The sequence below is a fragment of the Schistocerca serialis genome, chromosome 8 (assembly GCF_023864345.2).
Source record: "Schistocerca serialis cubense isolate TAMUIC-IGC-003099 chromosome 8, iqSchSeri2.2, whole genome shotgun sequence".
In the NCBI taxonomy this organism is placed as follows: Eukaryota; Metazoa; Arthropoda; class Insecta; order Orthoptera; family Acrididae; genus Schistocerca; species Schistocerca serialis.
This window is the reverse complement of record NC_064645.1, coordinates 119,670,845-119,697,453: the sequence shown is the minus strand read 5'-3', so window position 1 is coordinate 119,697,453 and position 26,609 is coordinate 119,670,845. Positions and strand designations below refer to the sequence as shown.

The 26,609-nt window shown below is 44.8% G+C and overlaps 1 protein-coding gene across 1 annotated transcript in view; it reads right to left on the bottom strand.

Moving 5' to 3' along the window:
• The window catches only part of LOC126416300 (astakine-like), a 113,238-nt gene that overhangs the window by 6,958 nt on the left and 79,671 nt on the right, over window positions 1–26,609 (bottom strand). Inside the window, exon 2 of the mRNA XM_050083959.1 lies at window positions 10,444–10,598. Coding sequence (XP_049939916.1) covers window positions 10,444–10,594 — 151 coding nt within the window. The 5' untranslated portion in view covers window positions 10,595–10,598. The remainder of the gene's footprint in view (window positions 1–10,443; window positions 10,599–26,609) is intronic.

Here is a 26,609-nt window from a genome sequence, read left to right as displayed (position 1 = left end):
AACAGACGGTTTATACATGACGTCTACATCTACGTTTATACTCCGCAAGCCACGCAACGGTGTGTGGCAGAGGGTACTTTACGTGCCACTGCCATTACCTCCCTTTCCTGTTCCAGTCGCGTATGGTTCGCGGGAAGAACGACTGCCGGAAAGCCTCCGTGCGCGCTCGAGTCTCTCTAATTTTGCATTCGTGATCTCCTTGGGAGGTATAAGTAGCGGGAAGCAATATATTCGATACCTCATCCAGAAACGCACTCTCTCGAAACCTGGACAGCAAGCTACACCGCGATGCAGAGCGCCTGTCTTGCAGAGTCTGCCACTTGAGTTTGCTAAACTTCTCCGTAACGCTATCACGCTTACCAAATAACCCTGTGACGAAACGCGCCGCTCTTCTTTGGATCTTCTTTATCTCCTCTGTCAACCCGACCTGGTACGGATCCCACACTGATTAGCAATACTGAAGTATAGGTCGAACGAGTGTTTTGTAAGCCACCTACTTTTTTGATTGACTACATTTTCTAAGGACTCTCCCAATGAACCTCAACCTGGCACCCGCCTTACCAACAATTAATTTTATATGATCATTCCACTTCAAATCGTTCCGCACGCATACTCCCAGACATTTTACAGAAGTAACTGCTACCAGTGTTTGTTCCGCTATCATATAATCATACAATAAAGGATCCTTCTTTCTATGTACTCGCAGTACATTACATTTGTCTACGTTAAGGGTCAGTTGCCACTCCCTGCACCAAGAACCTATCCGCTGCAGATCTTCCTGCATTTCGCTGCAGTTTTCTAATGCTGCAACTTCTCTGTATACTACAGCATCATTCGCGAAAAGCCGCATGGAACTTGCGACACCATCTACTAGGTCATTTATATACAGGGTGTTACAAAAAGGTACGGCCAAACTTTCAGGAAACATTCCTCACAGACAAATAAAGAAAAGATGTTATGTGGACATGTGTCCGCAAACGCATAATTTCCATGTTAGAGCTCATTTTAATTTCGTCAGTATGTTCTTCCACCTACGCTCAGTGGAGCACGTTATCATGATTTCATACGGGATACTCTACCTGTGCTGCTAGAACATGTGCATTTACAAGTACGACACAACATGTGGTTCATGCACGATGGAGCTCCTGCACATTTCAGTCGATGTGTTAGTACGCTTCTCAATAACAGATTCGGTGACCGATGGATTGGTAGAGGCGGACCAATTCCATGGCCTGCACGCTCTCCTGACCTCAACCCTCTTGACTTTCATTTATGGGGGCATTTGAAAGCTCTTGTCTACGCAACCCCGGTACCAAATGTAGAGACTCTTCGTGCTCTTATTGTGGACGGCTGTGATACAATACGCCATTCTCCAGGGCTGCGTCAGCTCATCAGGGATTCCATGCGACGGAGGGTGGATGCATGTATCCTCGATAACGGAAGACATTTTGATCATTTCCTGTAACAAAGTGTTTGAAGTCACGCTGGTACATTCTGTTGCTGTGTGTTTCCATTCCATGATTAATGTGATTTGAAGAGAAGTAATAAAATGCGCTCTAACATGGAAAGTAAGCGTTTCCGGACACATGTCCACATAACATATTTTCTTTCTTTGTGTGTGAGGAATGTTTCCTGAAAGTTTGGCCGTACCTTTTTGTAACACCCTGTATATTGTGAAAAGCAATGGTTCCATGACACTCCCCTGTGGCACGCCAGAGCTTACTTTAACGTCTGTAGAGGTTCAGAGTTATGGAGTTTGAAACATTTCACGTACATCAACTGTGCAATCAAGTCTGAAGCATTATTCCACTGTCCAGAGTCAGTACCAGGAAGGTACCGGCATGAGAGAAATGATCGTAGAGCATAAACGCACACTCCGATGATTACACAGTTCTGCACCTAAAAATGCTATACTGTTAAAGCCATACGGTTTTCGAAATTATAGTCGTGCGAAACGCAACGCTCTTAATGCAACATCAGACATACAACCACCCCGCAAGTATGTTACCCCAATTACTATGGTGGCAAATTTTAAAATGGTAAAACTACTTCCTTCTACACTATTCTGGTGTCCTAGGAAGGCATCGTCAGTGTGTATCCACAGTTCGAGCTGCTTATAAATCAACTAGAACGAAGTCTAGAAACTGCTCCTACGAAATTAATGTGTTTTATACGTCTTTTGAAGTCGGAAATGTACGTACCCTCAATAAAACATTCAATGTTAGTCGTGCATATCATTAGTAATAGTAGTAGTATCGATTTTGACGGATGCGGATATGTCTCTCTAGGAAATAGAGCGAAGAGAAACCGACTTGAATATTTTCGATATTTTCGGTAGCTGATACATTGAGGTACCACATACACGTTTCTGCAGGAAAATGCACACGAAGGAGAGCAACTTCTTACGAGGGAGTAAGCACCACGGTCAATAGACAAAGGAGATTTAAGAGTCTTATTATTGTTTACAGTAGCTTCACCGAAGTTTTGGTATTATTCCTCTTGCACAAAGTCGTCCTGGTCTCATGTTAGATAGCTTTGATCATGTTTAGGATAATACAGCAACTTCATCCTAACACCACATCTCCCTAGTACACCCCCCTCACACTGTTAAAGGTGATATATATGACATCGATCCAATGTCCTACAGAACATTCTAGGGAAAGATTTAAGTCTGACAAACGCAATGATTCTTCTGTTTAATACTTTAGGAATAACAATGTTTGTGTGAACCTGCCGTAATTCGGATATATATATTCGACTGCATGTGTGAGAACGCTGTTATGGATCGGGACGCATATGATTTCCCTTGTTTAATATGACGCCTCTGTGTAATACATATGTCGTCTTTGTTCGAGTGTGTGTTACGAAAACCCACGTAGTTTACAAGGGGAGGGGGATAGTTAAAAGTGAATGCAGCCAGAGCATAATTTTTAAGCTTTTCTTGGTCTTGAGTGACCGTGTACCCCCCAACCCTCCACAGTTCCCCGCATTTCGTGATACTTTTTTCTCTAATTTTATGTATTCTCAGTCAATTTAAGTAATTTTTCAATTTTTTTAGCAGTTTTAAATATTTCGTCTTATTTCCCTCAATTTTACGTATGTATCATCATTTTGTCCTAATTGTACCAGGTTTTCCTCGATTTTTATGGATTTTATATCTTTTTTAATATTTTACCGTAGGTATTGGTCATATTGCAGGCATGTCCATGCGTTGTTTTATTTTATACGAGGATATTTGCCTGTCCTACACACATGCCATTTTAAAAAATCTAAGAATTCCCCTCTTCCTGATGATCTACATGCATGCATTTTGCGTAGAAAGGTCATGAAACATATAGTAACGCTCGCCTCATACCTTAATGAGACTCAGCGAGCGGTGCTGATTGGAACCCCGTAGCCTGGAAACAAATCAGTGTACTGCTATGGTGCATCAGAGAGCTTGTCTGCAGACTCACGTAGCCATGCACTTGATGGAAACTCAAAGTCTGTCACAGTTCTACTTGTTCATCTGACTTCCACTCTACCGTGTAGGCATCTGGAACAGGGAGTTCACATGTGTGCAGAAGTGATTTCTGCTGCTGCTGCTTTGATATTCTTTTCCCCCGTAAGTAAGTGCTGTCATCGCTTACCATATGAGCTTCGCTACTTTTGGTTACATCACCCAACTCTGTTAGGCCCCCGCAACCACGCCAGGACATCTGAAAGCTGTAGGTTTCAGGTTCTTTTTATCCTAGTAATACGTTATTCGGTAGTTGACTGTGTGTCGACTGCACATAGAATCCTGGACCATGAGGAATTATCCTTCCCCATATTTACAGAGTGCACGCCCCCGGCTGCGTAATTTGTAAACGAGCAGTTAGCAAGTTATGCATTCGAACCACAACTGTCCACCACTGACAGCACTACACACATACACAGAGACTACGCATGCATATTACCAATCACGACGTCTCGATTTCAACCGCTTTTACGTTATTTTCGACAATGCTACAGCCTCGCAAATCGTTTCTGTATGGGATGTAAGCACATTGAAACATCCTGACAAAGAGCATAACATCTTTGATGCATTTCATCTTATCGATATTTCGTAACAATATTGTGCAACAATATGCAACTGCATTAAGATATGCTCTATCTATTGTATGTCGACCTGATGGCAACTCAGGCTCTTGACTCAGACATCGATATCGACACAGCTTACAGCATGTTAAGTGGTGGCCTCAACTAAGACGGGCATCCACTCTATGGAGGCCCGCATCGCTTGTGCTAGAGTATTTCAGATAACCAAACAGCTGATGACATCGCCTGAACCAAAAGAGAAAACCTGCCATTGCCTGTGCAGTTAGATATATACTGGATCCCTACACTGAAGGACTTTGCTAATGTATACAGCTATTTGGACTTGGATCTCTGGACATTCTGGTTAAACTATCTTGTTCAGTTTTGGGCTGTGCTGTGTGACATTACAGGCTGCAAGTCCGCTACGCAACTACTTTAAAAAAGAGAGTATTTGGTTAAGCAACATGGCTGGCAAGTTGCTGTGTAGTGAGTGGTTGGGCAAGCTAGATGGGCAAGCGCTGATCAGCGTTCTGAGCCCTGCAGCGAGCTGTGAAAAGAGATGGGGTGGCTGTTTGGCTGTCTGGTGCTAGTGTGCTCGCTATTTGGAAATCACGTGGCAGTTGGAATAAACTATACCTCCACGTGCTAAAGGTCGCAAAGCAAAATGGCAAGGTTCTGAGTGTGCTAAAACTGTAGCATCGAATATTCACTAAAAACACAAAAACCAATTCCAAACGTGCTACGAAAAATCAACGAATGGTATTGAAATCCCAAAAATTATACCATATACAGTCGTGGACAAAACAAGCGAGACCCCTTGCCTTTTCATTATGCTGATCCGCACAGCTTTAAAATTTGCTACACAGAATAACAGGCAAGGCGACGAAGTGCTACCAACATACTATGAGCAGGAGTGAAATTGAAAACCGTCCGAACTATGTCAGACTGTTCTCAATCATGCGTAAGACAATATTAATGCTCATTAGTGTGTTAAACAAAACACGTAAATATAAGATATAAATGAAAGAAGAAACGCTAATTAATATGAACTGTACTAATAAAAATGAATGTCAGCTTATCCAGATAACATAACTGTTTTAGTAAGACAAAATACCCCAGATCGTTACGAATTAGCAAAATATTATGCGCATTCGGTCGCGAAACGATCTGTGTCAACGTTCAGACCAGTCATATTGGATTACTGTTGCTGACCTTCAATGAAAGTGTGCAAATTTAGCAATGTGTGAAGATTCATACGAAATTAAGTTAAAAATCATTCAGTACCACACTTAAGTCAGTTCAGTTATTGACAAAAGCGGAAAAAGCAGGCAGTAACAAGTATAAAATTCTAAAAGAGTTTCATATTGATATCCACAGGGCGCCGTTACAGAATAAGGGTAGCAATAAAACGTATTGGGGGCGCGAGAATTTCTTAAAACTGATTTACTGATAGTCTATCTGCCTCCATCGAGATTAGAACCGAAAACAAACCAGATCTCATATTAACAGACTCTTCCGTCGGTTCTTGGTAGAGCAACATTATAATAAATGAAAAGCACCAGTTTACAGCAGCAAACACCTTTCACTATGCTAGCAGACAACCCAGGCAAACAGCCCTCTATTATTACCCCAGACATGATTAAGCCAGCAATTTCTCAATGAAAATGGTTAAATGATCTGCAGTTTGTGTTGCAAAGAGCTTTCTGGACTCAAAAACATGAATTTTCTACCTTTATGTCACCGCTTATGTGACAATCATTCGGGATGTTTATCTAAATAAAAAAAAATCATGTTTTTGAGTCCAGAAAGCTCTATGCAACACAAACTGCAGTAAACTGTTGGCAAGCGGGGTGCACTCAGCCCTTGTGAGGCCAAACGAGGAGCTACGTGAATGAGGAATAGCGGCCCCGGTCACCAAAACGACAACGGCCAGGAGAGTGGTGTGCTGACCACGAGCCACTGCATATCCGCATACAGTGACGCCTACCGGCTGAGAATGACAACGGCTGTCCATAGCTATCATTAGGCCTTCCCAAGCCTGTTGGGGCGGAATTTAGTTTTAGTACATATACACACAGTACCAAAGCCAGGATTTCCCTCCTTATGTACACTGAAGATTAGCGTCAGCATGAGTGATTTGTCGTACACTACTGGCCATTAAAATTGCTACACCAAGAAGAAATCCAGATGATAAACGGGTATTCATTGGACAAATATATTATACTAGAACTGACATGTGATTACATTTTCACGCAATTTGGGTTAATAGATCCTGAGAAATCAGTGCCCAGAACAACCACCTTTGGCCTTAATAACGGCCTTGATACGCCTGGGCATTGAGTCAAACAGAGCTTGGATGGCGTGTACAGGTACAGCTGCCTATGCAGCTTCAACACGATACCACAGTTCATCAAGAGTAGTGACTGGCGTATTGTGACGAGCCAGTTGCTGGGCCACCATTGACCAGATGTTTTCAGTTGGTGAGAGATCTGGAGAATGTGCTGGCCAGGGCAGCAGTCGAACATTTTCTGTATTCAGAAAGGCCCGTACAGGACCTGCAACGTGCGGTCGTGCATTATGCTGCTGAAATGTAGGGTTTCACAGAGATCGAATGATAGGTAGAGCCACGGGTCGTAACACATCTGAAATGTAACGTCCACTGTTCAAAGTGCCGTCAATGCGAACAAGAGGTGTCCGAGACGTGTAACCAATGACATTTCATACCATCACGCCGGGTGATACGCCAGTATGGCGATGGCGAATACACGCTTCCAGTGTGCGTTCACCGCGATGTCGCCAAACACGGATGCAACCATCATGATGCTGTAAACAGAACCTGGATTCATCCGAAAAAATGACGTTTTGCCATTCGTGCACCCAGGTTCCTCGAGTACACCATCACAGGCGCTCCTGTCAGTGATGCAGCGTCAAGGGTAACCGCCCGCCGGCCGTGGTGGCCACGAGGTTAAAGGCGCTACAGTCTGGAACCGCGCGGCCGCTACGGTCGCAGGTTCGAATCCTGCCTCGGGCATGGATGTGTGTGATGTCCTTAGGTTAGTTAGGTTTAATTAGTTCTAAGTTCTAGGCGACTGATGACCTTAGAAGTTAAGTCGCATAGTGCTCAGAGCCATTTGAACCATTTGGTAACCGCACCATGGTCTCCGAGCTGATAGTCCATGCCGTTGCAAACGTCGTCCAACTGTTCGTGCAGATGGTTATTGTCTTGCAAACGTCCCCATCTGTTGACTCAGGGATAGAGACGTAGCTGCACGATCAGTTACCGCCATGCGATAAGATGCCTGTCATCTCGACCGCTAGTGATACGAGGCCGTTGGGATCCAGCACGGCGTTCCGTTTTACCCTCCTGAACCCACCGATTCCATATTCTGCTAACAGTCATTGGATCTGGACTAACACGAGCAGCAATGTCGCGATGCGATAAACCGCAATCGAGATAGGCTACAATCCGACCTTTATCAAAGTCGGCAAGGTGATGGTACGCATTTTTCCTCCTTACACGAGGCATCACAACAACTTTTCACCAGGCAACGCCGCTCAACTGCTGTTTGTGTATGGGAAATCGATTGGAAACTTTCCTCATGCCAGCACCTTGTAGGTGTCGCCACCGGCGCCAATCTTGTGTGAATGCTCTGAAAAGCTAATCATTTGCATATCACAGCATCTTCTTCCTGTCGGTTAAATTTCGCGTCTGTAGCACGTCATCTTCGTTGTGTAGCAATTTTAATGGCCATTAGTGTATTATCAAATGGTTCAAATGGCTCTGAGCACTATGGGACTTAACTTCTGAGGTCATCAGTCCCCTAGAACTTAGAACTACTTAAACCTAACCAACCTAAGGACAACACATACACCCATGCCCGAGGCAGGATTCGAACCTGCGACGGTAGCGGTCGCGCGGTTCCAGACTGTAGCGCGCGTCGTATTATCCTAGAGAATGTGTTAAGTTAATGGTTGTAAGATGATCATACGTGTAACACAATAGTGGAGCAGTAAACTGGATAAAGATATGCTTAATTAGTTTTTCACCATTCCGTTTGTGGTTTATGGTGCATAAAGTTAAAATAAAAGATGATCATTCAGCGATTTTGAGCATTTATTAATGTAACATCGGACGGCAAATTAACTACGTAGGTTGGAACTTAAATAGTGGCAACACTGCTGTGGAGACAGTATGCAATGGAATCTACTATTGTCGCTGATTGCACACGTTGCTGACATACTTATCTTACCTCCGAGCAAATGGACTCGCCCGCCCCACGGCACCGGCGTGCACACAATCGAGGGAAAAACAGTCACTTGTAAGCGAGCGGTTAAACGTAACGGTGTCACTATGTTTTCGAAACAGGAACAAAGGAGTTGGATCAAGACTGAATGTGCCAGTGGTCGTACAGCACGACAGTGTCATCAAGGTCTTCAAGAGGCGTGCGGGGAATCGGCATTGCCTTACAGAACAGTGGCAGGCTGGGTAAAAGCCTTCAACGAAGGTCGGCAAACTGTAGCAGGTCGTCCTAGCGTCTTTGATGAAGAAGCGCATGCGACCAGCTTTGTGAAAGAAGCGGCGACACTTTCTGCGCAACCCACCCACCATACAGCGCAAGCTGTGGCTGCTCTGTTCGGTCTATGGGACTGGGAAGTACTGTACCGTCCACAATACTCCCCGGACTTAAGTCGTTGTGACTTTGATTTGATTCCGAAGATGAAGGAACCACTTCGTGGCATTCGCTTCAGAGCTGTTCCAGAGATTCGACAGGCAGTAGATCGCTCCATTCACACCATCAACAGAACAGGCTCTCCTAACAGCATACTACGCCCTCCACATCGCTGGCAACGCTGCTGACTGCTTTGAAGGACAGCAACAGGTGCAAGCATGTAGGTCTTTTGTATCGGTTGTGAAAAAATACTTGCCACTATTTAAGTTCTAGCCCTCGTAAATATACGTATAATGTACGTCGTGAATTCATAAAACTTGTAATATCGATAATCGTTGCAATGGTGGTCCAGTTAGAAGTTGCTCCTTGACCTCTAGTAGAGCGCCACATGGCCAAGTCTTTAAATACGCTGGCAGAGCAGGTTGCGGGGTCTTTTGATGTTCATGTCGTGGCTTATAAGGTTGTTTGGTAAGGTTTGCGCTACAGGTAAATTGCCTGAGCTCAACTTTTGGTTGGAACTTTGAATTATTTCGATGTGTACGCATTCAGGACTTGCGAATATTTTGGTGTGTACCAGTTCGGGACTCAGAAATATTTTGAATCCCTTGCGTTAGTACAGCTATCAGTGAACTTTTAGTAAGATTAATTTATTATTGTGTAAAGTCTGAACTTAAGCATTTAATTCAATTTAAGTGATTTGGTGGACAACTCAGAGCCTTTGGTTTACATTTCGTTACTGTCTGTGAATGCTCTGCTTGTTCTGCTGAGTCAATAATTTGATTTCTATGATTCTGTACTGTGCTGAAATAACAGTCTGTGTGAGGCCACCATTCGAAGTAACTTCGTGTCTGGTTTCAATCAACTGATAGTGAACATCAGTTCTGTGGTTCTAGGCTTCCTAAGGGATCATACCTTTAATGCCAGCTTTATTTTATTAATCCATTCATTAACTACTATTGTTAAAAATTTCACGTATTTGTCTTTACTAAATTAATGCATCTCGTGATAGATCGACGCTTCAGTAAGGACTTACAAGAGCAATGCATGACTCACCGTTTATCTAATGTTACGCGATCCCAGTAGCGTTGCAACTGGACATCGACGTGGCGTGGACAGGCTACGAACTCATTCTCTTGTTGTGCTGCGATTGTTCAGATTGGTTCAAATGGCTCTGAGCACTATGGGACTTAACTTCTTAGGTCATCAGTCCCATAGAACTCAGAACTAGTTAAACCTAACTAACCTAAGGCCATCACTAACATCCATGCCCGAGGCAGGATTCGCACCTGCGACCGTAGCGGTCGCTCGGTTCCAGACTGTAGCGCCTAGAACCGCACGGCCTCCCCGACCGGCGCTCCGACTGATATTTCAGTGCGTGATTAAATCAGAGCGTTCGACAAAGCCCATGTCGAATACTTGAATACCTGATTATCCCTTTACCTAGGAAGTTTTCCCCTATATTTTTTTCCCCTATATTTCTTTCCTCATTTCTTATCTTATTAGTCAACTTGATTCTTTTGTTGCGCCACAAACGATTCCGTACTTTTCTCTATTCAGCGATTCTGGACACCAAACATACCTTATCAGGTTCAGTGGCCTATCCTCTGTTGGTTCGGACGCTATCAGGTGACCCTAACATTGTGACTCCAGGGTCTGGACCTTAGGAGAAGGGTGGGAAACACATAATGCGACGATATGCTGCGACTATATTTACCGAGGACGCAGCACTCTGTCGTGCCACAGTCGTTGGAGCTGACGCAGTCGATGTAGCCTGGGATGACGACCTTCTTCACCAGACCTGCCGACGTCGCCAGGATCAGGGCGGCGCTGGCAGCCAGCAGCAGAGACAGGGATGCCTGATGCATCGTCCTGAAACACAACGCATCCCACGAGAGCTTATAAACGTGCGGGAAAGTAAACATATCTGGTGTCCGAGGATACTGCTTTCACACAGGCCTCTTTAATATCAGTGGTGATGGCAGTCAGGATGTAAACAAAGACTGAGGATCTGTTACATGACGAGTTTGGCTTTACGAAAAGTAAAAGACTAGAGAGACATTTCTGGCTTTATGCTTGATAATCGAAGTAAGGATTAAGAAAAATCGAGGCATGTCAATACGAAATGTTGACACATAAAATGCGTTCGACAGTGTAGCATAGTTCGAAATTCTCAGGGAAATACATATAAGCTATAGGACAGACGCGCCATGTACAGTATGTACACTCACCAGGGGTGAAAAATAAAAATGGCAGACGAAGAGCAAACTGTTCCGATTACAAACGGTTTATGACAGGGATGTAGTCTGTGTTCAATCTGTGCATCGAAATAGCAGTGACGGAAATAAGAGAAAAGTTCAGGAGTGAGATTAAAATTCTGGGTGAAACGATATCAGTGACAAGATTTGCTGATGACATTGCTATCCTCAATGAAATTCATGGACAATTGCATGATATGTTAAGTGGCATGAACTGTTTAACGAGTAAAGAGTATGGATTGAGATTAAGTAGAAAAAGACGTAACAGTGATGTGTAGCAAAAACTAGATTAGCTATAAACGTAACATCAAACCTGAGGACCACGAAATAGATGAAGTGAGGGATTTCTGATACCTTGGAACCAAAACAGTGCACGACGGGTGAAGCAAGGAGTACGTTAAATAGACTAGCCCAGACAAAGGGGGCTCTCCTGGACGAACTGAAAGTGTCTGTAAGTACCTAACATCGGTGTTAATTTCAGGAAGAAATTTCTGAGAATGCACGGTTCGAGCTCAGCATTGTATGGTCGTGAAACACTGACTGTGGGAAAGAAGAGAAGAGAATACAAACGTTTGAGATGTGTTGCTAGAAGAGTGTTGAAAATTAGGCAGATTGATTAGAAAGGAATGGGCGAAGACAGAAACCTATGGGAACATTGGCCGTAAGAAGGTACAGTATTGTGGGACGTGTATTAAAACATGAGGGAACAACTTCTATTGCACTAGAGGGAGTTAGAGAGGGCAAAAACTGTTGCAGGGTGTATACGTGGACGACGAAAAAAAATTCCCGGATTTTTCCCGGAATTCCCGGTTAAAAGTACACTTCCTCCGTGTTAAGTGAGAGTATACTTTTCCTCGAAACTGTGGAAGTTATGTCTTTTGAATGGTTATGGTTTTATACACAGGCGTAGAATTTCCCAGCATTTTATTAAAATAAACTCAGGGAACAAAACACATTTTGGGAAGATGTCTGACGTGCAGCAACATGTACACTGTATTTTCATATTATGAAAGTATAAATTCGAATTCTACCAAACACCGTATGTTACTTCCCGAAGCATTGAAATCGAGATTGCGTGGCGCTTTTGTTAGCCAGCCATAGCTCACGTCACGTGATCTCGCCAGCCGACAACAGCGGATATTCAGAACATATGACACGTGGTGTAGTCAGCCAATAGCAACACCACTGTTAAGTAGCGAGAACACACAAATAGGAAAAGTTAATGGTGTCAATTAATATACATAGTGTTGCTACAAGAAAAGAAAAGCTTTCACATACAATGTTGCTCCTTTTTGCACCTGTTACACTTTAAGATACATCACACAAATGTACCAGTAAAATTTTTAAGAACAACATAAATGTAAGATCGTCACTGCGCCATCCTACCACTAAATCTGAGGGTGGTGCGATGGGGACTTACCCTTGTGAGACGATGAAGTTGTGGAGAGGTGCATCAAACCAGTCGGAACACTGATGGAAAAAATACATAAGCATTTTGAGGAAGCATGCAAGCAGCATAAATGCTCTTTGCTGCCCTTTCGTTATTCGTATTTACATGATATCTTTTGTCTACAACATATTACGTCCAGAACGTCCGAATACATTCATGCGTATTACCAGGTTTAATGGAGGCTACCAGTATCAAACATCGGCCTTTATTCGAGGAAGATATTTCTGAGAATGTACGTTTGGAGCACACTATGTGATTAATGGACTGTGAGAAAACCAGATTGTAAGAGAATCGAAGCATTTGAGATGTGGTGCTGCAGAGGAATGTTGAAAATTAGGTGGACTCATAAGGGAAGGAATCGGTAAAGAGAGGAAGAAGTTCGTGTAGAATCTATAAGGAGAGAACATGTGGTAAATACTGACAAGAAAAAGGGACAAGATGGTAGGACATGTGTTAAGAAATGAAAATTTCCGCGGTGCTTGACGGAACACCAGAGGGTAAAGACTGTATGGCAAGACCGAGAATGGAATGTGGCAAACAAATAATTGAGGATATTGGCTGCAAGTGTTACTCTGAAGTGAAGAGTGTGACACAGTAGAGGGATTCGTGGCCGGCGGCATCGAAACAGATGACTAATGATCCAAAAAAAGACAAAAAATTGATGACACAAAAGTTACTTCTATCAAGACATTCCGGGATCGATGTTCGTCACTACGCTTTGCTACAAGTCAAAATAGTTACCCCTGACTTCGAACAGTGTAGTAGAAAGACCAAGATGCAGTAGTTTCTGATTACTCTGATACTGATCTGTTGGAGGCTTTCGTGCTAAAACATCACATACAAACACTAGAATTGTAATAAATGATTTCGATTAGTAACATTATACGAGAGAGTATAGATTAATATTTCTTGTCAAACCGCTGTGTAACAACGTTTTTCGTATTCATCGACACAGAAATCGCACTACCGATGAAGGACTGCAAGTGGATCAATTGATATATGGAGCACAGAGATGAATAGTAAATTAATCGGTTGTTGAACGTAATATGAAAAACTGCTGCAATCAACCAGTCAGCTGTCTCTCTTATATGTAAGTGACCGAAATAGGATTTGAAGCGAAATAGAGCTACACTACGTGATCAAAAGTATCTGGACACCCCAAACAACACACGTTTTTCATATTAGTTGCATTGTACTGCCAACTGTTGTCAGGTACTCCATGTCAATGACTTCAGTAGTCATTAGACATCGTGAGAGAGCAGAATGGGGCGTTCCGCGGAACTCACAGACTTTGAACGTGGTCAGGTGATCGCGTGTCACTTGTGTCATACGTCTGTACGCGAGATTTCCACACTCCTAAACATCCCTAGGTCCACTGCTTCCGATGTGATAGTGAAGTGGAAATGTGAATGGACACATACAGCACAAAAGCGTACAGGCCGACCGCGTCTGTTGACTGACAGAGTTCGCCGACAGTTGAAGATGGTCGTAATGTGTAATAGGTAGCATCTATCCAGACCATCACACAGCAATTCCAAACTGCATCAGGATCCACTGCAAACTATGACAGTTAGGCGAGAGGTGAGAAAACTTGGATTTCATGGTCGAGCGGCTGCTCATAAGCCACACATCACGCCAGTAAACGCCAAACGACGCCTGGCTTGGTGTAAGGAGCGTAAACTTTGGACGATTGAATAGTGGGAAAACGTTGTTTGGAGTGAGGGATCACGGTAAACAATGTGGCGATCCGATGACAGGGTGTGGGTATGACGAATGCCCGGTGAACGTCGTCTGCCAGCGTGTATAGCGCGAACAGTAAAATGCAGAGGCGGTGGTGTTATGGTGTGGTCGTGTTTTTCATGGAGGGGATTGTACCCCTTGTTGTTTTGCGTGGCAGTATCAGAACACAGGCCTACATTGATGTTTTAAGCACCTTCTTGCTTTTCACTGTTGAAGAGCAATTTGGGGATGGCGACTGCATCTTTCAACACGATCGAGCACCTGTTCATAATGCACGGCCTATGGCGGAGTGGTTGAAACATCCCCTACGAAAAATTTATGAATTACTGTGCTGCTAAACCTCTACGTTATTTGATTTTCAAACAGCTGAGCAAAACTGAACGTACTCAGACATTTCTCTCTTTACTTATTTTGAACAACACTAAACTGACTCACAATATTTCTTTTAGCGCAACGCAATCTGACTTTCAATAATCCCTGCTAAAGAATGGCACTGACTAACAATAACCTATACCTTTCATGAATCACTTACCTCACACTACGGTCGCAGGTTCGAATCCTGCCTCGGGCATGGATGTTTGTGATGTCCTTAGGTTAGTTAGGTTTAACTAGTTCTAAGTTCTAGGGGACTAATGACCTCAGCAGTTGAGTCCCATAGTGCTCAGAGCCATTTGAACCATTTGAACTTACCTCACAAAAATCTTCGTTACTGAAACTACTGTATTACAGAGAGCGCCAATATTGCCAGCTAAATAAAAGATTCTAACTACTGAAGGCACTAACTACTGATAGGCATAGTTAGCAAATGAAAGATTTTGAAAGTGAATAAACAATGTATTTACCTCAATAGTGTTCGAAAGTCATAACATATATATCAGTTCATGACATCCAGTCTTACAAATTTCTTTTGAAAAATATCTAAAAATTTGCCAACCGGTTGCATAGAGTCTTCTGATGAAGTCGCCCTTAGAGGTGACGAAACCCGGTCAAGGTATATAGAAAATCTATGCAACCGGTTGGCAGATTTTTACATACACTCCTGGAAATGGAAAAAAGAACACATTGATACCGCTGTGTCAGACCCACCATACTTGCTCCGCACACTGCGAGAGGGCTGTACAAGCAATGATCACACGCACGGCACAGCTGACACACCAGGAACCGCGGTGTTGGCCGTCGAATGGCGCTAGCTGCGCAGCATTTGTGCACCGCCGCCGTCAGTGTCAGCCAGTTTGCCGTGTCATACGGAGCTCCATCGCAGTCTTTAACACTGGTAGCATGCCGCGACAGCGTGGACGTGAACCGTATGTGCAGTTGACGGACTTTGAGCGAGGCCGTATAGAGGGCATGCGGGAGGCCGGGTGGACGTACCGCCGAATTGCTCAACACGTGGGGCGCGAGGTCTCCACAGCACATCGATGTTGTCGCCAGTGGTCGGCGGAAGGTGCACGTGCCCGTCGACCTGGGACCGGACCGCAGCGACGCACGGATGCACGCCAAGACCGTAGGATCCTACGCAGTGCCGTAGGGGACCGCACCGCCACTTCCCAGCAAATTAGGGACACTGTTGCTCCTGGGGTATCTGCGAGGACCATTCTCAACCGTCTCCATGAAGCTGGGCTACGGTCCCGCACACCGTTAGGCCGTCTTCCGCTCACGCCCCAACATCGTGCAGCCCGCCTCCAGTGGTGTCGCGACGGGCGTGAATGGAGGGACGAATGGAGACGTGTCGTCTTCAGCGATGAGAGTCACTTCTGCCTCGGTGCCAATGATGGTCGTATGCGTGTTTGGCGCCGTGCAGGTGAGCGCCACAATCAGGACTGCATACGACCGAGGCACACAGGGCCAACACCCGGCATCATGGTGTGGGGAGCGATCTCCTACACTGGCCGTACACCACTGGTGATCGTCGAGGGGACACTGAATAGTGCACGGTACATCCAAACCGTCATCGAACCCATCGTTCTACCATTCCTAGACCGGCAAGGGAACTTGCTGTTCCAACAGGACAATGCACGTCCGCATGTATCCCGCGCCACCCAACGTGCTCTAGAAGGTGTAAGTCAACTACCCTGGCCAGCAAGATCTCCGGATCTGTCCCCCATTGAGCATGTTTGGGACTGGATGAAGCGTCGTCTCAAGCAGTCTGCACGTCCAGCACGAACGCTGGTCCAACTGAGGCGCCAGGTGGAAATAGCATGGCAAGCCGTTCCACAGGACTACATCCAGCATCTCTACGATCGTCTCCATGGGAGAATAGCAGCCTGCATTGCTGCGAAAGGTGGATATACACTGTACTAGTGCCGACTTTGTGCATGCTCTGTTGCCTGTGTCTATGTGCCTGTGGTTCTGTCAGTGTGATCATGTGATGTATCTGACCCCAGGAATGTGTCAATAAAGTTTCCCCTTCCTGGGACAATGAATTCACGGTGTTCTTATTTCAATTTCCAGGAGTGTATTTTTCAAATTTGTGTATACGGTTGCTGCAAACGTCAGCCATGTTCAAAGTCTTACAAATTTCGTTTTTCTGACGGACACAAGTCCAGATCGTCCGCTCTCAAATCTCTGCCATCTCTCTTCCCACATCCACCACTGCTGGCGGCTCACATTCAACTGCACAACGCTACGCACTGTTCACATCCAACTGCCCAACACTAAAATAGCAAATATTCCAACAATTCCAACCAGCCACAGATTGCACACAGCATAGTCAGTGATTTTCATACAGAGCGCTACTTGGCGTTACCAACATGAATACCTAAACAGCCTACTTACAAGGTTACACGACAATAACATCCCTGTAATGGATTGGCCTGCACAGAGTCCTGACCTGAATCCTGTAGAAGACCTTTGGGATGTATTGAAACGCCGACTTTGTGGCAAGGCTCACCGACCGACGTCGATACCTCTCTTCAGTGCAGCACGCCGTGAAGCATGGACTGCCGTTCCCCAAGAAACCTTCCAGCACCTGATTAAACGTATGCCAGCAAGAGTGGAAGCTGTCATCAAGGCTAAGGGTGGGCCAACACCATATTGAATTCCAGCATTACCGATGGAGGGCGCCACGAACTGGTAAGTCATTTTCAGCCAGGTGTCCGGATACTTTTGATCACATAGGGTAACATGGGCCAGGACATCAGCAATTAGCAGAAGAGTGCATCGGGAACGACAGTCAGAAGGAAGAAAGGGAGATTAGATTTAACGTCCAGTCGATAGCGAACGACATCCAGAGCCGACTATAGTCACTGGTGTGTGGCGAGTTACAGTTCAGAGCATAATGAAACGTATCTGGGGTTTGTCGAGGATACTAAACACTGCAGGATACTTCAAGCTCATCAGTCTAGCCGTGCTATTCCGTTGCTGCATCAAGAAGATGTGATTTTCTTTGAAACAGTGCTAGTCCTGTGCAATATGTTCGTCAACTATTGGTTAGTACAGTCGCCAAATGTACTGTTGCCCCCTCTTGGCATTGAGAAATGGTTCAAGTGGCTCTGAGCGCTATGGGACTTGACTGCTGTGGTCATCAGTCCCCTAGAACTTAGAACTACTTAAACCTAACTAACCTAAGGACATCACACACATCCATGCCCGAGGCAGGATTCGAACCTGCGACCGGGAATTGAGAACTTGCGGGTTTTAGCGTCGTGTTGGCTGTCACTAGAGACGGCGTTGCCGCTCGGACCATAGAAGAAAGGAAAAAGGAAGGAAGATTAGGGTTTAACGTCCCACAGAGGTCATTAGTGCTATTGCACAAGCTCAGATTGTTTCATGGATGGGGAGAGAAATCGGCCGTGCCCTTTCAGAAGAACCATTCCGGCATCTGTCTGGAGCGATTTAGGGAAATCACAGAAGACTTAAACCAGGATGGTTGGACGTAAATTTGAACCGTCGTCCTCCCGAATACAGTACCTTACCAATGCGCCACGTTGCGCGTTTCTGTTGCTACAGAAAATGGAAATAGCATTGAACACTTATTCGCAAGATGACACTCAATGTCTGTACGCACGTCTATAAGACACTGAAGTTGTTGCACTAGAGAAGCTATTATCATGCGGTTATGCATCTCGTGGTCGTGCGGTAGCGTTCTCGCTTCCCACGCCCGGGTTCCCGGGTTCGATTCCCGGCGGGGCCAGGGATTTTCTCTGCCTCGTGATGGCTGGGTGTTGTGTGCTGTCCTTAGGTTAGTTAGGTTTAAGTAGTTCTAAGTTCTAGGGGACTGATGACCATAGATGTTAAGTCCCATAGTGCTCAGAGCCATTTGAACCAGCCATGCAGTTATGATAAGTTATATACTTTGTGAATAAAACTTCCATATTTTGAGACTGTCTTTCAGGGTGGTTTATTTTGTAGCAGCGTCGTGTAGCTAATTCAGGCGAACTATACTGCTCGAAAGAAGAATTCTGTTGCGCAATAAGGGCCTGTACCATAGATTTGTCGTGAAAACGGCAGGGTAAAATCGTAACAAGTGTTTGGTATTAATATGTAACAATCTCTTTTATTTTTATACGTAACAATCTCTTTTATACAATGGATTCAAAATTTAGTGTAATGTTGACAGAATAGATAAATCAAAGGCTTGGACAGCCGCTGCTCACTGTATGCCCACAGGAAAGCTAAGTAATCGGTTTGCGCTGTTTTTTCATTTCCTTTTCGATGCTGCTTTAGCTCTCGCAATCGCTGATACTGGACTTAAAAGGCTTTTTGTAGTCCTTGGGGTTTCCATAATTCCAAGCATATTTACGACTCATATGAGACTCTATCTTTCATTATTTTGTATTTTGAAATTTAATATTGTTTTCTACTTATATTCCGGAGAATATTTTTTCATCTCGTTTTAAATCCCATTAGGGCTCCGGAAGCTGCTCGCAATGACGCCCGAATCTGTGTCCCACCTAAGGCGTTTCCACGCTACACTAATTCACGGCTTTATAGAAAGAACTAATTCGTAACAATCACGAGCATGCGCGTACGCGGATACGATGACGTCACAGGCAAAAGAAATAATTTGTGACAAACACCTACAGGGAAGATCCATCTCTGTTTACTCATTATTGGTCTCCCAGTTACCAGTGATTCAAATCTGACGGTATTTTGCTATACAAAAAAATTCGAGCAACGAGAGAGTAGGTGTTTTCACGTCAAAAAAGTGAAGAACCTAAGAGACAAGGTCGGATGTCTGTGTAACTTCACACACGCACCACCTCTAGCCTTGATGCATGCATCTACATCTACATACATACTCCGCAATCCACCATACGGTGCGTGGCGGAGGGTACCTCATACCACAACTAGCATCTTCTCTCCCTGTTACACTTCCAAACAGAACGAGGGAACAATGACTGCCTATATGCCTCTGTACGAGCGCTAATCTCTCTTATATTTGTGATCTTTCAGCGAAATATAAGTTGGCGACAGTAATATTGTACTGCAGTCAGCCTCAAATGCTGGTTCTCTAAATTTCCTCATTAGCGATTCACGAAAAGAACGCCTCCTTTCCTCCAGAGACTCCCACCCGAGTTCCGGAAGCATTTCCGTAACTCTCGCGTGATGATCTAACCTACCAGTAACAAATCTAGCAGCCCGCCTCTGATTTGCTTCTATGACCTCCCTCAATCCGACCTGACAGGGATCCCAAACGCTCGAGCAGTACTCAAGAATAGGTCGTATTAGTGTTTTATAAGCGGTCTCCTTTACAGATGAACCACATCTTCCCAAAATTCTACCAGTGAACCGAAGACGACTATCCGCCTTCCCCACAACTGCCAATACATGCTTGTCCCACTTCATATCGCTCTGCAATGTTACGCCCAAATACTTAATCGACGTGACTGTGTCAAGCGCTACACTACTAATGGAGTATTCAAACATTACGGGATTCTTTTTCCTATTCATCTGCATTAATTTACATTTATGTATATTTAGAGTTAGCTACCATTCTTTACACCTGTTATATCCTAGCCAGTAATGCCAACCGAGCCCGCTGCCAAAAGGTTGGCAGCATCAAAGTCCGGACGCCGTCCGCATAAGCAGCGCCAGCGATACAGGAAATCGCCGCAAGTCTGCGCGCGCCACCGCTGGCTTCTGGGCTCTTAAGCGCTGGAGTCGCGAGCGCTAGGACAGTTCTGTATTCGCCGCTCAGTTGTATACTCGCCACCGAATTGTGTACTTGCTAGTCAGTTGTGTGTTCATCGCAGCAGAGTTGTTGTTTGTCGTCAGCCGACGCTGACCTAGCCGCTCCGACTCGAACTAGAGAGATTTCTGTAGACACGGAGTTCACTACTGTATTTCTGTATCTTCGTAATAAAGATAAGTACCGACTTTTATTTAATCAGAGTGTTTGGGTTTTCATCTTTCTGTTCACTGTTCCAGGGGACCGGTCGGCCCGCTATTAAAAGTGTGGCGGTGACTTCGTAAGCCGTTTCTACCGCGAATTGTTTGTCGCTGCGAACACCGCCACAAAAACACCAATCACAAATCCTGTCCAAGTCATCTTGTATCCTCCTACAGTCACTCAACGACGACATCTTCTCGTACACCACAGCATCATCAGCAAACAGCCGCACATTGCTAGCCACCCTATCCAAAAGATCATTTATGTAGATAGAAAACAACAGCGGGCACTCCACATGATACCCTCACCTCCGATGAACACTCACCATCGAGGACAACGAACTGGGTTCTATTACTTGAGAAGCCTTCGAGCCACTCACATATTTGGGAACCAATTCCATATGCTCGTACCTTAGTTAGGAGTCTGCAGTGGGGCACCGAGTCAAACGCTTCCCGGAAGTCAAGGAATATGGCATCCGCCTGATACCCTTCACCCATGGTTCGCTAGATATCATGTGAAAAAAGGGCGAGTTGCGTTTCGGAGGAGCGATGCTTTCTAAAGCCGTGCTCATGCATGAACAGCAACTTCTCTGTCCCAAGGACAATCATTATATTCGAACTGAGAATATGTTCGAGAATCCTGCAACAAAACGATGTGAAGGATATTGGTCTATAATTTTGAGGATCCGTCCTTCTACCCTGTACAGGCGACACCTGCGCTTTTATCCAATCGCTCGGGACTTTACGTTGGGCAAGAGATTGGCGATAAATGCAAGCTAAGTAAGGAGCCAATGCAGTAGAGTACTCTCTGTAAAACGGAATTGGAATCCCATCAGGACCTGGCGATTTATTTATTTTCAACCCATTCAGCTGCTTCACAACCCCAGGGATGTCTATCACTATGTCCTCCATACGGGAATCTGTACGAGACTCAAACGGCCGTATGTTTGTACGATCCTCCTGCGTGAAAGATTTCTCAAATGCTAAATTTAAAATTTCAGCTTTCGTTTTGCTGTCTTCCGTTGCCAGGCCAGACTGATCAGTGAGTGACTGGTTGGAAGCCTGACTCGTTTGGGGAAGGTGGCATAAAGCGGGTATGAAAATTAATAAGAATTGCAGTTCTCTGTGACAGGTAACCGTCAGGGTGCATTCGTGTTGTTATGAGGCCTGGTAGGGTACATAACTCGCGTGAAGACCGTCAGATGTTGACTGCCTCTGCGGCGGACAGGGAGACGCCGAGTACGCGTCTGAGACAGCGTTATCAGACCTTATCAGACTTTGATGTCTGATGACGATTAGTGGTGTAGAGCGCTAAACGGCGAGGTCATCAATGTCAATAAGAGTTTAGAAGGGACCTTAAAGTACATCTACATTTGGCCGGCTGGTCGAATCGTGCAATATTCAGATTTGTGGGGCATTCTCATGGACAGTGGTCCGATGCTGGACTGCGCAGGAACGTGAGGGCTGGCATAATGGTCGTCAAGGTTCCGGTCAACCACGTCCGACCAACACAAGGGGGGATCACCGCACTGTGCTCCAAGCACACCGTAACGCCTTCACGTAACGCCTGCCACTCGAGAACACGTAGAGGACTCTCCGCTGCATTCTGTGTTATCTTGTACTATTGATAGGAAACTAACAGCAGCCGCACTAGGGAATTACCGTCGCATTCGTAGCATGCCGTGAACACCGCAACACAGACGGCTGATTTTGAAGTGGTTCCGCTCATGAATGATGTCGGACTGTGTTCAGCAAGGAATCGAGCTTCTCCACTACCTTGGATTGAGGCTGTTGATAGGTGTCCTGAAGGCCTTAGTGCATAGGGCGTACTGTATATCAGATAAAGACAATTTTCAAGAAGAGCTCACATATCTCAATAGCATTTTTAAATCGAATGGATCCGCAACAAATTCGTAGAGCATTCAGTGCAAAACATAGAATGCAGGTATGTGATGGGGAAAAAGACAGTAATTCCATCAGATTTAGTGCGTTTATGCCCTATGTGGGTGCCCTTTCCTCGAAGATAGGCCACATTCCTGAGAAACACTGTGTTAAGGTGATCTTTCCCTCCCCCCCCCCCCCCCCTCCCCGCGAAGATTGCAGCTTTACTCGGCTCTGTGAAGGACGGTTTACAGCTTCGTAAAGGCCGCGCTTGGCATCTTGTCGTCAGTCTTGTGACTTACTCTGAGGATGGCCGGACGATGCGCGGGCGAAATATCAGTGGAAGAAATTTTATTTTATTGGCTGCGTGTCCCAAATTTAATGGATTATTTGAAGTTGTTCTTTTGAAATTGTAGAACATAATTTTACTTTCACTGTGTGAAGGAGTCTTACTACTTTTTCAGTTTTTGTCAAGTTTAATCTTTCTCCTGGACTGTATGAAGCAAGTATATGTGGCACAAAAGATTTAGTTCGATTGTATTGACAGTTGGCGGTGTGAATGCAGAAACCAGACTTCCGATGTGAAGAAATAGCTCACCAGTTGCGTTAAAACACAATTTTGAACGCAACTAGTGTGCTATTTCTTCACGTCAGCTTCCTTCAAAAGCAGCTGCTGAAAGTGACGAACAAAAATCTAAATGAAAAGATTGGCATCTGCAGTGGGCGGATACCTGCGAGGGTAAATTCTTACGTAATCGGCGCTCGGCGCTAGCAACAGAAACTGCAACGTTTAACTTCACCACGCAATTTTGACACTACGAGTACTAGGTCACTGGCGTTTGCAGAAATGAAAAAAACAAGGAAGTCAATGTGACGTGTTCCAGACAAATCCACTATGCGACGAAACCGAACGACCGACGCATCTGCCACCTTTCATTGTGCCACTTACATGCAGTTACCATTATTAGCAAAGCGGTTATCGCAAAAACGTGCACGTGCATCGTTTTCCTTTCAATCCTTGCTCTAAGAAGGATAAGCATGTTGCTAGAATATCTAATAATAAATCAATACTTGAATATACAGCTTTAAAACCGGCACTATATTTGCAAATGCAGCCGATATTTTTATGGCCCAGAGCGTCGATATTTTTTCCGTCGATATATGAATCTCTTCTTTTCGATGTAGCGACGGCTGATAATGACAATTTTTAAAAATTTCGATGTTTTAAAAAATATCAACTGTCCTACCCTGGATGACCATCGTCCGTGAGAATGGCGGCGACCCGGGAAGACGTCGCATTATTCCAATGTTTCGCAGAGGAAGAACGGTGTTCCATAATTTTTAACAACGGTGTTCCTCGTGCCGTCATAGTGTGAGGAGCCATCGAGTATATCTTCAGGTCACGGCTGGTAGTGACTGAGCGAACTCTGACGGCACAACTGTACGACATGGCCAAAATCCGTCCTCGTGAGTAGCCTCTTATGCGATAATGTCGTTCTGCCATTTTTCAACAGGACAATGCTCGTCCACCCATAGCACGTGTCTTTTTGAACTTATTTCGTAATATTGATGGACTCCCGTTGCCACACGTGTGGGAACAGTTCGCACGTCATTTTCGCCCCAATACAGGATGCCTGGACCTGCTTGCCTCACGAGAGGATAAAACGGTTTATCACATCCGACTCAACCGCATTAGTGCCTGCATCCACGCCAGAGGGTGTTCAGCGACATGGTCCCATACAGACAAGTTATTTGTATATTTTCGTCGATATTATTATCACTGAAACTACATCATGTGCCACAATGAGATTTTCACTCTGCAGCGGAGTGTGCGCTGATGTGAAACTTCCTGGCAGATTAAAACTGTGTGCCGGACCGAAACTCGAATTCGGGACCTATTGCCTTTCGCGGGCAAGTGCTCTACCATCTGAGATACCCAAGCACGACTCACGCCCCGTCCTCACAGCTTTACTTCTGCCAGTACCTCGTCTCCTACCTTCCAAGTTCCTGTCCCGGTCCGGCACACAGTTTAATCTGCCAGGAAGTTTTACATCATTTACCCTCTCAGACCGTGAAGTTTCATTTCTTTCTCTTCCCCGTTCCATGGTGCTTCATATTTTTGAGGCAGTCAATCATGCTACATTATTCGGAAGGACGGCAGTTCCAAGCTCCGTCCGATCGTCTAATTTTAGGTTTTCCGTGTTTTCCCCGAATCGCTCCAGGAAATGCCGGGATGATTCTTTTGAAAGAGAGTGCTCAATTTCATTTCCCATACTTCCCGAAACTGTCCACATGCTCAGCCCCTAATGACCTCGATGTCGACGGGGTGATAAAACTTTAATCTTTCTATCTACTCTTCTCCAAATAGCGTTCTCACGAATCTTCTGGTCTGAGAATAACTTATGTAGGAGTTAGGTTAGGATTTAACGTCAAGATAGACATTGATGTCATCACAAAAGACAATGATGTCATCACTGAAGCACAAACTCGAATTAGAACTTGGGCGGGCTAGGGAATTGGCTACAGCGTTCATCAAGGTACCATAACTGTACGCGTCTGGAGTAGAATAACAGGAAACCTAAAAGAAACTGGAATCTGTACCCCACTCTTTTAATGTGTGCTTCAAGTAAAACGTTTCGTTTGGAAACTATTCTGATACTGTGGTCAAGCTGCTTTATCATTTCTCTTTCTTTCTCTCTCTCTCTCTCTGTCGACCATCTCGTCGCGAGGAGATATTTTTTGCCAGACAACGTGTTGTGTACTATGTTTTCAGTTATCGTCTTTGTTGACAGGCGACCACGCATCGCTTACTGCTCACTGTTTCGAACAACTGACGGTGTATCAGATTTTTAACCACTCACGTTTTAAGATGTCCAAAGTTTTAGCAGATACAGCACAGGCCTTAGAACGCGTTCTACTCTTTATCCCCCATAGCATTCTTGCGAAGGAGATTCGATGTATGCGAACATGAACGCCTGTCATCTTAAAAAAAATTTACCGAGTGGTGTGTTAAAAGGGGGGGGGGGGGCGTTCAAATTGTTAGTTTCGTCTCTTCATTAAGTTTTTTTTTTCTTTTTATTTACCTAGCGTTGCTGGCCCACCGTCATTAGGCCTTATAGGTTCATCCACCAACAAATGTCGTTGAGAATGGGGAAACTGATAGAAACCGACCTCGAGGAAGTTGAGTTTCAGTTACGGAGAAATGTAAGCAATACGACTTATCTTACTAGATAGGTTGAAGATTGGGAAACAAACCTGGGATGTAGCGGATCCCTGACGTTATTAAAACTGTACAATGAGTAAGAAATAAAGAAAATCGAAGAAAAATTTGCAAAATGAATTAAAACCCAAGAAGAAGAAATAAAAACTTTGAGGTTTGCGATGACATAGAAATTCTGCCAGAGACAGCAATGACTTGGAAAAACAGTTGAACAGAATGGACAGTATCTTGAAAGGAAGATATAATATGAGCAGCAATAAAAGCAAAACAGGCATAATGAAATGTAGTCGAATTAAATCAGGTGATGCTGAGGGAATCAGATTAGGGAACGATGTGCTTCAAGTAGTAGATGTGTTTTGTTAGATCCCGCGCCCGGGTTCCCGGGTTCGATTCCCGGCGGGGTCAGGGATTTTCTCTGCCTCGTGATGACTGGGTGTTGTGTGATGTCCTTAGGTTAGTTAGGTTTACGTAGTTCTAAGTTCTAGAGGACTGATGACCATAGATGTTAAGTCCCATAGTGCTCAGAGCCATTTTTTTGTTTTGTTAGATGGGCAACAGAACAACTGTTGATGGCCGAAGTAGAGGGGATATAAAATGTAGACTGGCAATGACACGGAAAGTTTTGCTGAAGAAGAGAAATTTGTTAATATCGAATATAAATGTGTTAGGGAGTCGTTTCTGAAGGCATTTATCTGGACTGCAGCCTCAATAAGGAAGTGAAAGGGAGATGATAATCAGTTCAGACAAGTCATGCAATGAAGGCTTTCACGACCGGATGTTTCAGCTGCCGAGAATTCTTCCGGGTTGTATGGCCGTGGTCCATGGAACTCTTCTATCCCTGACGTTTCGTCCAGGACTACGTTGGACATCTTCGGAGGTGCTCCTGGTTATGCTGAGTCTTGCCGACGCAGTGTGTACTGAATAGAATAGGAGAGAAAATTTTTTGGCATGGTCACGAACGATGGCGGTCGAGTTTAGGCTTGTTCTGCGCACCTGCGTCGCGT